Source organism: Solea senegalensis, linkage group LG10 (genome assembly GCF_019176455.1).
Source record: "Solea senegalensis isolate Sse05_10M linkage group LG10, IFAPA_SoseM_1, whole genome shotgun sequence".
Lineage (NCBI taxonomy): Eukaryota > Metazoa > Chordata > Actinopteri > Pleuronectiformes > Soleidae > Solea > Solea senegalensis.
The window spans coordinates 3025939-3038496 of NC_058030.1; the positions used below are offsets into that span (position 1 = coordinate 3025939).

At 37.6% G+C, this 12558-nt stretch overlaps 1 protein-coding gene across 3 annotated transcripts in view; it reads right to left on the reverse strand.

Moving 5' to 3' along the window:
• hydin (HYDIN axonemal central pair apparatus protein) overlaps positions 1 to 11042 on the reverse strand; it is a 72519-nt gene extending 61477 nt beyond the window's left edge. For 2 of the 3 annotated variants that reach the window (XM_044035755.1, XM_044035754.1), the window contains exons 1-6: positions 10959 to 11042; positions 8014 to 8139; positions 5397 to 5516; positions 4463 to 4597; positions 3430 to 3629; positions 3222 to 3346 (exon numbers count right to left, since the gene is read on the reverse strand). In XM_044035755.1, the coding sequence (XP_043891690.1) occupies positions 3222 to 3346; positions 3430 to 3629; positions 4463 to 4597; positions 5397 to 5516; positions 8014 to 8139; positions 10959 to 11024 (772 nt within the window). In that variant the 5' untranslated portion in view covers positions 11025 to 11042. The remainder of the gene's footprint in view (positions 1 to 3221; positions 3347 to 3429; positions 3630 to 4462; positions 4598 to 5396; positions 5517 to 8013; positions 8140 to 10958) is intronic. The other variant, XM_044035756.1, reaches the window with a different exon arrangement.
• Between the last annotated feature and the right edge of the window lie 1516 nt (positions 11043 to 12558).

Genomic DNA, 12558 nt, shown 5'->3' on the forward strand with positions numbered 1-12558 from the left:
TTCGTGTTTAATTTAATGAGTTGAAGCTGAAATTGACTGTTTTTCTGACAAATTAAAGAGTATTTTACCATATCGTTATGTAAATGTGTGAAAGGTGTTCAAAACGTGGGTGACATCACAGTCGAAGTTCCTGTTTTTTACAGAACAGGATAAAAGCTGATGCTTCCAAGCAACGTTCTCCTTTACACCCGTAATTGATCCCAGTGAGTGTTTGTGGGAAAAGTCAAAGGTTTGGCCTCTTTTGTCTTTCATCTCTTAGAGTCTGACTGCTTACAAAGGGCAAATAAGGCAACCCAAGAGATCGGCTGACCACCGCGTGCACAACAAAAACAAAAATATGTGCAAGGCATTGGCCTGAATTACACACAAAAATACTGCTAAGATTGTTACCACAAATGAGCAGATTTGTTACAAACACAATAAATCAAAAATAATAGGGTGGAGAGATTTGTCACTGAGATTAAGGAGACATGGGCCACACAGTGGGGTACGTGGCTAGCATCATTGCCTCACAGTGAGAAGGTTGCTGGTTCTTCTTGGCCCTGCACTGGACAATGGATGAATTAAGGAAACCAGTGCCGGTTTATTCACAATTTAAATTTTCCTTGGCAGCCCCTGGACTTTGTTTATGTTCTGTTTTGAGGTTTTGGTCTGTTGTGCTGTCCATTCTATGACACAGGCCATAGCATCATGTCCACACAAAGGTTACCAGATGAGTTAGTGGAACACAGTGAACTGCAGCTACAGGTCTGAAATGCTTAACGTTAGCGAACCTAAAGAACCTCACAACCCTTCTCAAAAACGTCTCAACTAGAGAAGATAAATGAGGTTTTGCTCTGAAGATGCACTAAAGATATCTAAGATACTGTAACTTAGATATTTAACGTATATAATGTAACTTTTCTTTAATCATGTTTTTAATTCATCATGTTCTGTTGCTGCTTGGAGAAGATACACTTTCACCTTCAATCTCCGCCTGTTGCTGACATGTGAGAATTAACCAAACTGTTCTAGACTTGATGACAACTCAAAGCTGCTTTACACTTCAGTTTTTACACTACCATTCACCCATTCACACACATTCACTGACACGTTCATACAGCTCATCTATGTGCAGTGTGTTATCTATCACACATCTTTCGTATCCATTCACATGCTGCCGGAACAGCCATCAGGAGCAACATGGGGTTAGATGTCTTGCCCATGGATATTCAGACTAAGAAAGAGCCGGGAATAAAACCCACAACCTTAAAGTTAAAAGTAAGACCAGGTGTTTGCGTGTATCAGAAAACACTCTACCGGTTTTCAAGACTAATAGCTGCTGTTTTGTAGGGAGAGTGATTATGTTGGACAAAGGAGAAGGTTCATGGATGTTGTAAAGGTGGAAACGAGGACAGTTGGTGTAACAGAAGAGGACACAAGGAGGAGGACAAGATGGAGGCAGATGATCCGCTGTGGGAGAAGCGGAAAGACGAAGACGAAGAAGAAAGAAAAGTCTTCATATGTTATCCTCAGTTCAAATCCATGCAATCCCGTCCATGCCTGCACATACAGTCATACACACACACACACACTCTCTGTATTCAGCATCAAGGAGACAATGAACCGAATCAGCTTGGGTAATCTGATTTGTGCTGGTCTGCTGCAGATCAGTATGTGGACAGAAAGCACTGATAAGCATATGTGTCACAGACAGTTAGACACACATCCAATAGTTTTCACAAAGCACAGGACGTTACAGTGTGGCTTCTCGTCTGCTCAGAGTGAACATGCGCCTGTGCCTGTCTTTGAGGAAATTACAGTAACATTTGGAGATTTGTTTAGGAACCCTGTTCTCCTTCAGGGTCAGAGCTGCTGCTGCTGCTACAGAGAGACCATCTTTCATGCTCTTTACCTCTGTGACTGGAGCAAACACTTTCATCCTTTTAGTCACACGCCATTTGGCACTGCTGATCATGCAGATTATGCAAACTCCTTTTTGCGAGTTTGAAAATCTCTGCCTCCATCCACGTGTGTGTGTTCCTGTATTTGTTGCCTATATTTCTGACCTAAAAACACTGACCTTGTCAGAACTGGGATCATGCTTTGTTTAGTTTGTCCAACTGAATGGAAGTCAATGAAGTGTCCTAAGAAGAATAGCTGTGCAAATCTGTGTGTGTGTGTCCATGTGCTTTGTTGTGACAACCTCACTTCACTGTGTAGGTTCAGGTTTCAGTCATGTTTTGTTGGAATATAGAATTCTGATACTAACACAAGACATTGATGTATTATTCATTCATCGTCTACCACTTTATCCTCCACACGAGGGTCAGCTGACATAGTGCAAAAGGTAGGGTACGCGCTGGACATGTCGCCAGGCCATCACAGGGCCACACAGAGACAATTAACACTTTTGCATGTTTTTGGACTGTGGGAGGAAGTCAGAGAACCAGGGAAACCCGGGAAAACCCACACACATGGGAAGAACATGCAGACCGTGTCGCAAACCCTTTTTGGTGCATAGGCAACATCGTTAACCACTACACCAAGCGTGTGACCCATTTATGTATTCATTTCCAAAAATGTTCTTCTTATTCTTTCAGTATTTCATGAATGAAATGTATTTGTGTTGTCGTAAAATCGCCATTTTCTATTTATAAAACTTAATAATAATAACAATGTATTTTTCATGATCTCTTTTACTGTCTTATCTTAATAGCTTAACTGGGGATGAGCTGATTAATATTGGTTAAAGTCACTCGACTGGATATCAGACAGATAAAAATGTAAAATTTGATAAAATCCAAAAGTCCTGTCTACAGTAAAGACTGTAAAAATGTCAATAGTATTTTAACTGAGCCAAGTTGTTAATTTATTCTTTATGTTACAGTTATAATATATGTGTCTTTCTTAAAGGAATAGCTTAAAATTGCAAGCAAATGTGTTGTTAACAGCTTCATAGTTTAAAATAGTCTAAAACAACAGTATTGAACGACACACATGTAATATCTAACTTAGATGGAAATATACCACAGCTTATGAGAGTCAGCGTATCGGGGTCATATGCATTATAAAACAGGCATGTTGATCGTTCAGCTATGAATATTTGACTACATTTTAATTTTTTACCCCTTTCCTACTTTTAGGAAAAACAGGAACACCACTGTTGACAGAAGCTGTGGACACAGCTTATAGTTTGGCCCAGTTTTGTCGTTGTTTTTAGAAGCTTGAATTTCCCTCACCAGTGTGGTAGTGTAGACGCAGATCCTGTCTGTGTTCTCCCGCCGTTATGGGGTTGAAATTGACAACCACCTGCATGTTTTCACCAACTTCCAGAGTCCCACAGGAAGGAGTCACCGAGAAGGGCCTGGAATGACGTGGAAAAATCATTTCACAGGGTGGAATAAAAAGGATAAAATGATATATCACACGTTTTACACAGACTCGAACCTCTGCGTGTGTAGCTCAAAGTTGGCTGTATCGTTTCCGATGTTGATGATTTGCTGAGTCCTCTCTGTGGAGGCTTTCACCAGACAGAGGGGGAACTGGAGCTCATCTCGAAAGCTCAGAATGGCACGTGGCCCAATAGCACGGACTGGGACCTCAAACCGCTCCCTGTCTGTCGCAAAAACTAGTCTGTGGTCGTGGTCCTGGATGGAGACATGTGTCAAACAATCATTTTCTTAGTAGATACCTACAACATCAAAAAATTAACAGTGTACAGTGTAGCAACATGTCCACAGATAAATATTGAACAGTACTATGTACGATCGACTTCCACAGAAGTGCAAGTAGAGTGTTTCACCAAGAATGTTCACGGGCTTATTCAACTAAAATATAAGAATATGTGTGTTTTGATTTTCTCCTGGTCTTGCCCAAAGCGATATAGTGACTCCCACACAGCAAAAGAAAAACTGGTGAATATAAACTGGTCATTTGCTACTGCATAAAATAAATAGGAAAATCACCATATACACTGCTAAAATTATATAAAAAACTTATTATCTTAACATAATATTGACATAATATTAATTGCAAGGACGTTTTAAAGGATAAACAACATATTTTTTGTAACACGTGATCCTGCCCCCAACCTAAATAATCATTTACTATGTTTTCACGTTGACCTTTTGCTTCTCAGTTTTCACTCTTGCCCACATTATCAGTAAAAAGAGACAACTAAAGGATGTGCTGGTGTAACTTAATGACCTGACCCTTGACCCTGTGACTCTGACCTTGGTGTTTTGAAAGACGTCTAATCTATGATCTGCCGTTGTGTTCATATTATTAAATCTGAAGTATTTCATTATCTTTACATAATTTCATCTACTTACCCACATCATATTCACTGCTTTCCTTAATTTACTCATCTAATTCCAAAAAAATACCTTACCAAACTCATAGTATTTAGGTTCATGATACTTTAATTCAAGTACAACTATCTACAGTATGAGGCAGTTAATCCGTCCTCTGTCTTCTGTACCTTGTTTTCCTGAGGAGTGAAGAACACAGTGAAAGTCACAGAACATCTTGGTGCAACCTTGTTTAATGCATTCTCAGGAGCGACGACATGGAAAAACTCAGAGTCCTGCAGCTCCACCTTCACTTGTCGTGGAACCTAGACAAAAAAAACAATGACACAAACATAAAACGAAAAGGGCAGGCATTACCTACAGAGCCACATACACACATTAGTAATGATTTATTTATGATTACTTTATGGTTTCTTGTACAAATTGCACCAAAACAATCTCCTTCTATCCCCCCATAACATTTTCCAATTACTGTCCACTCTTCAAACACATCCCATAAGACACACACATAGAAGGACACATTTGTTCTGCTGCAAAGGTTAAAGCAACTTGTTTTTTCCATTTCTCTCAAAAAAACATAAAGTCATCAGTAGAGGTGGGAAAGATATATCGTCTAATATAAATATCGTGTTTGTTGTTTTAAAGATGTGAAAATTGACATTATTGAGTATATAAATGATGCAGTCGAGACCCACAGGATTCAGTGTCACATGACCACGAGTGGGCCTACGTCAGCGGTCTCAAACTCCGTCCAAATCCATTACATTGTTCATGTGAACTATATATTGTTCTAAATCAAACACAGACACTTTTATTTTGAAATATTATTTTTCCTCCAAGGTGGCGCACATATCACCGTTTGAGAACCGTAGATCATCTGAATGATCTGAATTTACCCAGAGTTCAATGTTTCTACACTGCAGTTCAGGTATAAGTCTCTGGAAGTTGCTTGAATGCTAAAGTTGAAAGGAAATAAGAGTTGTTTAGCTAAAAAATCTGTAAGCATCAATTAAAAATCTATTTTTTAAAGGATATAGACTCATTATTGTTCTCAACAAAATCACAATACTCAGCAGCTATGTTTAAAATCACCCGTTCACACACCTTGTCCATGTTGAGCAGGCGCAGCGGTAACTTGTAGGTCTGAGCGGGAGTGAAGTTCTGGAAGACCAGCTCAGATGGATAAGGCTGGAAAAGAGCCTGGTCCATGTCCACCGTGGTCAACTGACGAGAGACACAAACAAGACAACGCATATTACCAAAAAAATATTTGTTTCTATTAAACTAACTACTGGGCTGTAGTCAGAGACAATTCAAATTCTAAATTTGCATATTAATGTGCATATACTACCTTCATCCTTGCAAATAATTTGTCATACTTTAACTAACAGATGAATGAATGTCTGATTATTGCTGCTTTGTGTTTGTTGTTTTGTTTAACTGTTCTTAAAGGGGCCGTCCTGTCGCTGCTAACTGACGCTGTCATTTGTTAAACAAATTTTAATCTCATTTTTGTGAAATATGTGAATATTTATGAACAAAACAAGAAATTTGAGAATATCATCATTTCCAGGTTTGGTAAACACAGATCAACATTTTCTGACATTTTATAGACCAGACAATTACTCGATTATTTGGGAAAATAATCGACAGATAAATTGATTATGAAAATAATCGTTAGTTGCAGCCGTAATCTCAAAGTGACTTCCTAATTTAACCTCCTTCGATGTTTTTGATGGATCGATCTGATTTTTTCGTGATGGCTAGGCGATCACTCTATTATGTTCCCATTAAATTTTAATAAGAATCGACCCACTGATGACCCTCAGACTCGGTTTCATCTGGTTAAATGGATTAGGTTTCAATTTGAAAGTAACATTCAAAGTCCCATTTTACAGGTTTAAATGTGTACATATATATCAGTGACATCTAAACAGATCAGGATGAAACCTAAATATTAAAACATTTCTCGTGTGTAAAATGCAGGTGACACAGTGTTTAAGCCTTGACGAGGGTCCGTGCTCTTTTATAGAATAATGAGTGGGGTAGAAGCCAGTGACTCATCACTTTTTAGGGCCTGTTTTTTCTTTTTTTGCTCCACACAAACATTTGCATATTTGACATGTCAACAAAAAAAATGTGAACAGGATGAGTCCCCAAAGTGTGTCCTCCAAATTATAATGATAGGGGATATTTATTCATTTCATTTCTCAGTATCACATTTTGCTCCCAGCCCCTCCATTAAATTCAGCCTTTGTAGGCATTGAGCAGGCGCTGACATTGGCTGCCCTCTGCCCATCAATTAGCACTTGCTGACTAAGGGGAAAAGCAAGTTTGGAAATGACCCTGGCAGACATTACCTGCTTTGTATGCCGGTGAATAATGATTAAAAAATGACACGTTTGTTGTCCCAGTTTTGTTGGCATCACCTACCCTTTCAAATAAATCTGCCCCGTTCAGTTATTTTTATTAAACTTATGTTATTTTATACTATTATATGAAGCTTTAGCACAAGTTCTGTCAGGAAGAGAACCTTTTTGTTTGCTTCAGTTGTGGTTAGATTCAATGATTGAACTTCATGTTAAGAAAGAAAAGAAAATTAAAAATCGCATGTCCAAAAAGTAATAGGAAGAAGTATGAGCGTATCTAACTTTTTTAACTTAGGCATATCTTCAGTCTGACATATTTGTGAAAGAGTCACTGTGATGGACAAATGTCTTGCGGGGAGATTGGTGGCTGTCTCCACTGCCCCCTACTGTCTGTTAGTGGTAAACCATCCTTGCAAGATCAGGGCCGCCAACCCAGCGTCCTCAGACCTCGGAGGGCAACGCAAGAAACACACCCTATGGCCAGGTACGGGCTATACGATCAAGGCTAGTGATAGTGTTCATTTAGACAGACGTTCACATCGTGGCAGAGCCGGTGAAAAAGCCCTGTCAGAGGAACGGAAACAGATCCTGACATGGCTCCATGGCTTGTGTTTGCTGGCTACGAAAAAATATGTACTCAAATTTTAAAGCTTTTTCTTAAACGATCAACAAACGACTATAAATAACAAACATCAACATTATGCTAGAAACGCACAATAAACATTATCAGCAGTATATCAGTATTGACCGATATTGACTTTAAAATGTATTATCAGATATCAGCAATCACACTAACATCCCAAGATATGTTATATATTATGTGATATATTAACATCACCACCAGATCCGGCACTCTTCATCCTCCAAATCATCACCAACCAAGGCTGCTTAAACCAGACCAGTCTCCACACCGAGTCCACTCACTCACCAAAGACTTAATCATCATACTTCATGAGCAAAACCTGTAATAAATATGTCCCTTTTCTATATTTAACTGTCTCTCCTGGTTCAATTTATCCTCAGGACGTGCTCGTCCTTTGTAGTAAAGGAAAGCTTGTCACAATCAAACACTGATTCACGTGTATTTTTCACACTCGGATATCTCAGAGAACTCCCCAGAGTTTTTCATTGTCATCATGATGAAAGCTTCTCAGCTGAAGCTTGTCTCCAGACAACAGAGGCAGGAGCAATAATCATGTCTAACTTTTATCTATACAGGCTCATCCAACACTGAACCTGAATTCATCATTTACTGGATTTATCTCCCCAACGTATCAGTGCCTTGTTCCAATCTTTGACTATTGTAGATTCTTCTTCTGTGAAACACCCACAGCATTGACTCGGGTATTTACTTTGTGATGTGTCGTCTTGCTCATGTCGAGCAGCTCCAGGATCCGGGGCGGGTGAACCTCCCTGGTGTTTGCCAGACGTTCCTCGGCGGACTGTGACATCTCCTGGGTGTAAACAGATGGAGTTACCTGCAAACGCACACACAGCAGCTATCAGCACCGTCTATTATCATCACGCTTGTGTCCTACATCTTTAAAGGAGACACGGCAACATCAAACAAGAACGATATATGCATCGGCCACATGCGGGAACATTAGCAACAAGGTTTTATTCTGCAACGGTTTGTGTTTAGTAGATTCTCCACACAACCTTGACAAAGCTTGTGAAGCAGAGAAACATCTAACTGCACTTAGCTCAAAATCTCAGTGAATAAAGAGTAGGAGTAGCTTATTATAGGTTTGATATTTAATGACGGGGCTGACACCGTGTTTAAAATTAACGCATTGGCTCATAGTGATACAGAAGTTTTGTGACGGCGGCTTTGTTTTTGTTGCCACATGCAGGGACACAAATAAATCTTTTATTATTCATCTTCACACTGTCACGCCGCCTTTGAAATATCACAAATTCGTTAATTAAAAATAACCTCCAACGAAGAAAAGTCACAGAGGTTTTAGAGCCGGTTTGTCTCTTAATTAACATACGTTTCTATTAGAATATTTCGATTTTTATCCCATACAAATATAGCGACGATTGTATCCTGATTTGCTGATTTGTTGATGCATCTCTAATAACTACCACTTAGCTGTTGATTCATAATAGGATTCAGAGACGCATGAACACTTCTCTTTAATTAAATAGGGAACATTCATTTGATTTGATTTGAAAATGTATATAAATATTTGAAATGTCATGTTCAAAAGAAGTGGTGAGGAGTTTTAAACTAAATTAAATCCCACACCTTTCTCCATCCCTTATTAATTAACATATTTAATCAGCTTCATAATGTTGTATAGAGCTACACGTTCATTATAAAAATAATATAAAATCAATCATAACACATAATCAATTCATGTCGCTGTCATTTATTACCAACCTCACCCTTTTTCATTGATCATAAAATACTGCATAAATGGTTGCAAAGGGAAAAATATAGAAACTTTATTGATTACTGTGAAATGTTTCATATTAATTCATAAAATAATTTGATTATTCATCTATTTAGGCGGTGCAAGATTTAATTTTATCTATAAACAAACATTAAAATCAACAAAATAAGATTAATAATCAGTTTTATGTGAGAACGTGCATCAATTATTTTTAATGGTTTTCCCTGATGCTAAACTGAGGTCACAAACCACTGTGGGTACATTAAGATATTTAGTCCCTCGCTTTGGTTGTGAATCAGCACCTGCGACCTGAGTTCTCCATCATCTATCACGTCGTGTTTTCATCTGCTTTATCTATTACAGTCTGTTGTCCAGTCCGATGCAACTTTATTTAAAAAAACTCTTTAAAACAGCCACAGTGGGCCAAAGTGCTGTATGTATACAATAATAAATAAAAGACGGAATAAGTCAAAGGCATAGAGCTCACACGAGGCAATAAAATACATCTAAAAAAACTCAACGGATAAAAGTAACATCCAAACAATAAACCACCAATAAAAACAGATCAAATTAATACATAAAATAAAATGAAGAATAGGACGCTATTTTAAATCAGACGGGGAAGAGGCAAAGGCAGATGTGTTGTGCCATGTCTAGTTTGTTTTGTAACTGAAGACCAAACTGAGCGTTTTCTCGTCTTGCTGCACAGCAAATCTAACTTCAGTCATTAATAAAGTAACCTGACATGACCTGAAGCAGAGTTTGAAAAAACCTGGTCCAAAATAAATAAACTCACCTGCCAGGACAGGTACACAGAACTCTGAAAAGAGATGCACAGTGCTGCTATAACCCACCTGCTTCAAGGTTTGACATGTTACATTGGGTCATCTGGCTCATTCTTGCCCAGAGAACTCTGTATACAGTGTTTTTTTTGTTTTTAATAAACACTGTCTGTAAACCCTAGAGATGGTAGTGCACGAAAATCCAAGCAGTTTCTGAAAAACTCACACCGGCACATCTGGCAACCAACAACCATGCCATGTTCACAGTCACTTAAATGATATATTTTTTGCCTCCATTATGATGCTCGGCTTGTATATCAGTAGCTCATCTTGACCACGTCAACATGCCTGAATGCACTCAATTGCTGCCATGTGATTAGTTCTTTACAGTGTTGTAATATAACCAAGAACAAATCTGCACTTGACTTTATTATTTATGTTTCTAGCAACTCTTACTTTTACTCCACTACATTTCCTCTAACTATCTTTGTTACTTGTTATTACCAAATAAAATCAGAAGAAGAAGAGTTATAGGTATTATTGTCTGTATTTATATAGACCTTTTCTAGTTTTGCCATTCAAGCGCTTCAACGTGGGGTTAAGTGTCTTATATGTGTCAAGGCCACACATAGACTAGCCCAGCCAGGAATTGAACCCACAACCTTCCAATTGAAAGACAACTCCACTCCTACCACTGAGCCACCATGACTCAACCATTAACCCACGTACATTTTATATCCAAAAATGACTTTTGATAGATAAGTTCAATAAATGTTATATACTTTAGTAATATTATAAAAAAAAGTGACTTCAACGTCTACCAAAGTCTTTTTCTGGTAATGACACTTGTACTTTTACTCGAGTATCTCTTTGTGGTACTTTATACAAGACTGGTTGTTTAGATATATGCCTTAATGAGCAGCTGAACAGGTGTGCCTAATAAAGTGGATGTGAGTGTACAACCTCAATTATTTTCTTGAGAAAAATTAATTTAGTTTAGATTAACATAAATTAATCCATGAATGTGTGAAGCTACAAACTGTCATGTCACCATGGATTTTAAGCAAAATAATACATAATTAATACATTAAAAAAAACACAGTGTGATATTCTCACCTTTGTCTGTTTGTCCTCCTTCAGGACAGGTTTCAGATTGTAAAACGAGGACAGCAGGGCGGCCATTTTAAATATATATATATAAAATACCTGCAAAAAGAAGACACTTCTTATTAATCTTAATGTTTATTAAACATTAAAATTTGCTTCACTTGGTTTCGCTTCATGTGAAGCTAAGTTGAAGACTAACTGCTAGCAGCACGCGCTGTACCTACAGCAGATAACATTAGCTTAGCTCGTTATAAATCACGTTAAATCTTTAATTTGCCCTCTCTCGACTTGATGGAAAACCTGTTTTTCCACCCACTTAAACTCTCTAAACACCTTCATTTCGTCGTCGTCATCGTAACGCGACACAAAACTCACTGTTTGTACTGTTGTACATTTCAGGGACAAACCAAACACGTCTTACCGCTCAAAAAGTGATTCAAACTCGGCGAAATTCAGCCACAAAAAGCACTCATGTCAACCTCGTTGTAAGGTTCGCTGCCTTGGCAACACAGACAGACAAACAGACCGACCACTAAAGCGTTGTCTGATTGGCTAAAGCGGCTCCAGCGCGTGCAGTAAACTCCTGTCTCGTTGATTTGAGTGCGCACTTGATTTGGTCGTTACGGTAATCGATAAAGGAGCCGTCAGTGTAGTTTTGGCTGCTTATTTTTGTCAAAAGTTAACAGCTAATCGTAATGTATTTAGTTAAACAGAGTAAGGAGACTCAATTTCCACGTTTTATGTCAATGTGTTTTTTGACTTTCTATTGAATTTTAAGCATTTCTTTTAAAACATGCCATACTGTAATTTCACATATTAATCATATTGAATAATAATCTGCTTTACATTTTTTTCTGTTTTGTAAAACAATGTATGATAAAAATATAATTTCACTTAAAGAGCTTCTACAGAAAAAAAAAGACCAATGCTGTTCCCTTAGGGCAGCTGTGGCATAATCCTAATATCCAATACATTTGTTAAGAACTGCATATAAAAGCAATTTTTTTTTATTAAATCCTATCAAGTTCATTCACGTAAGACTACAAGTATGACTACTAATGTATTTAAAATAATAGATTAGTATTGTATGCACCAAATGCTGTCATGTTAATGTAACCAAGATAATGTTCTCTAAAGGTTGTATGAAATGCATCAAATTAAAGTAGATAGATAAACAGACAGACTGTACAACATTAACACTGCCTATACTGTATAAAGGTATATATAAAGATAACGATATAAAGACAGGAAATGAGAGCCTCTCCCAATAAAAGTGGTCAAATTGAAAATGGACTCGGACGATAAACTGTCCACGATGTGTTAGTTTAATGCTGTGTGGGAAATAAAATAAAATGTAACATAAAACAATGCAGAGAACCTGACCTTGTCATGGTCACAACACTGCGTGACTACACGCTTTCACACACTACACTATATATATATATATCTATATATATATATGTGTATATATACATACATATATGTATATATATGTATATAGATAGATAAATAGATAGATATTGATATAGATATATATATACATACATACTGTATACTTGATACATAACATATTCATGTATATAGTTTTCTCTCCGTGTTCATAACTAAC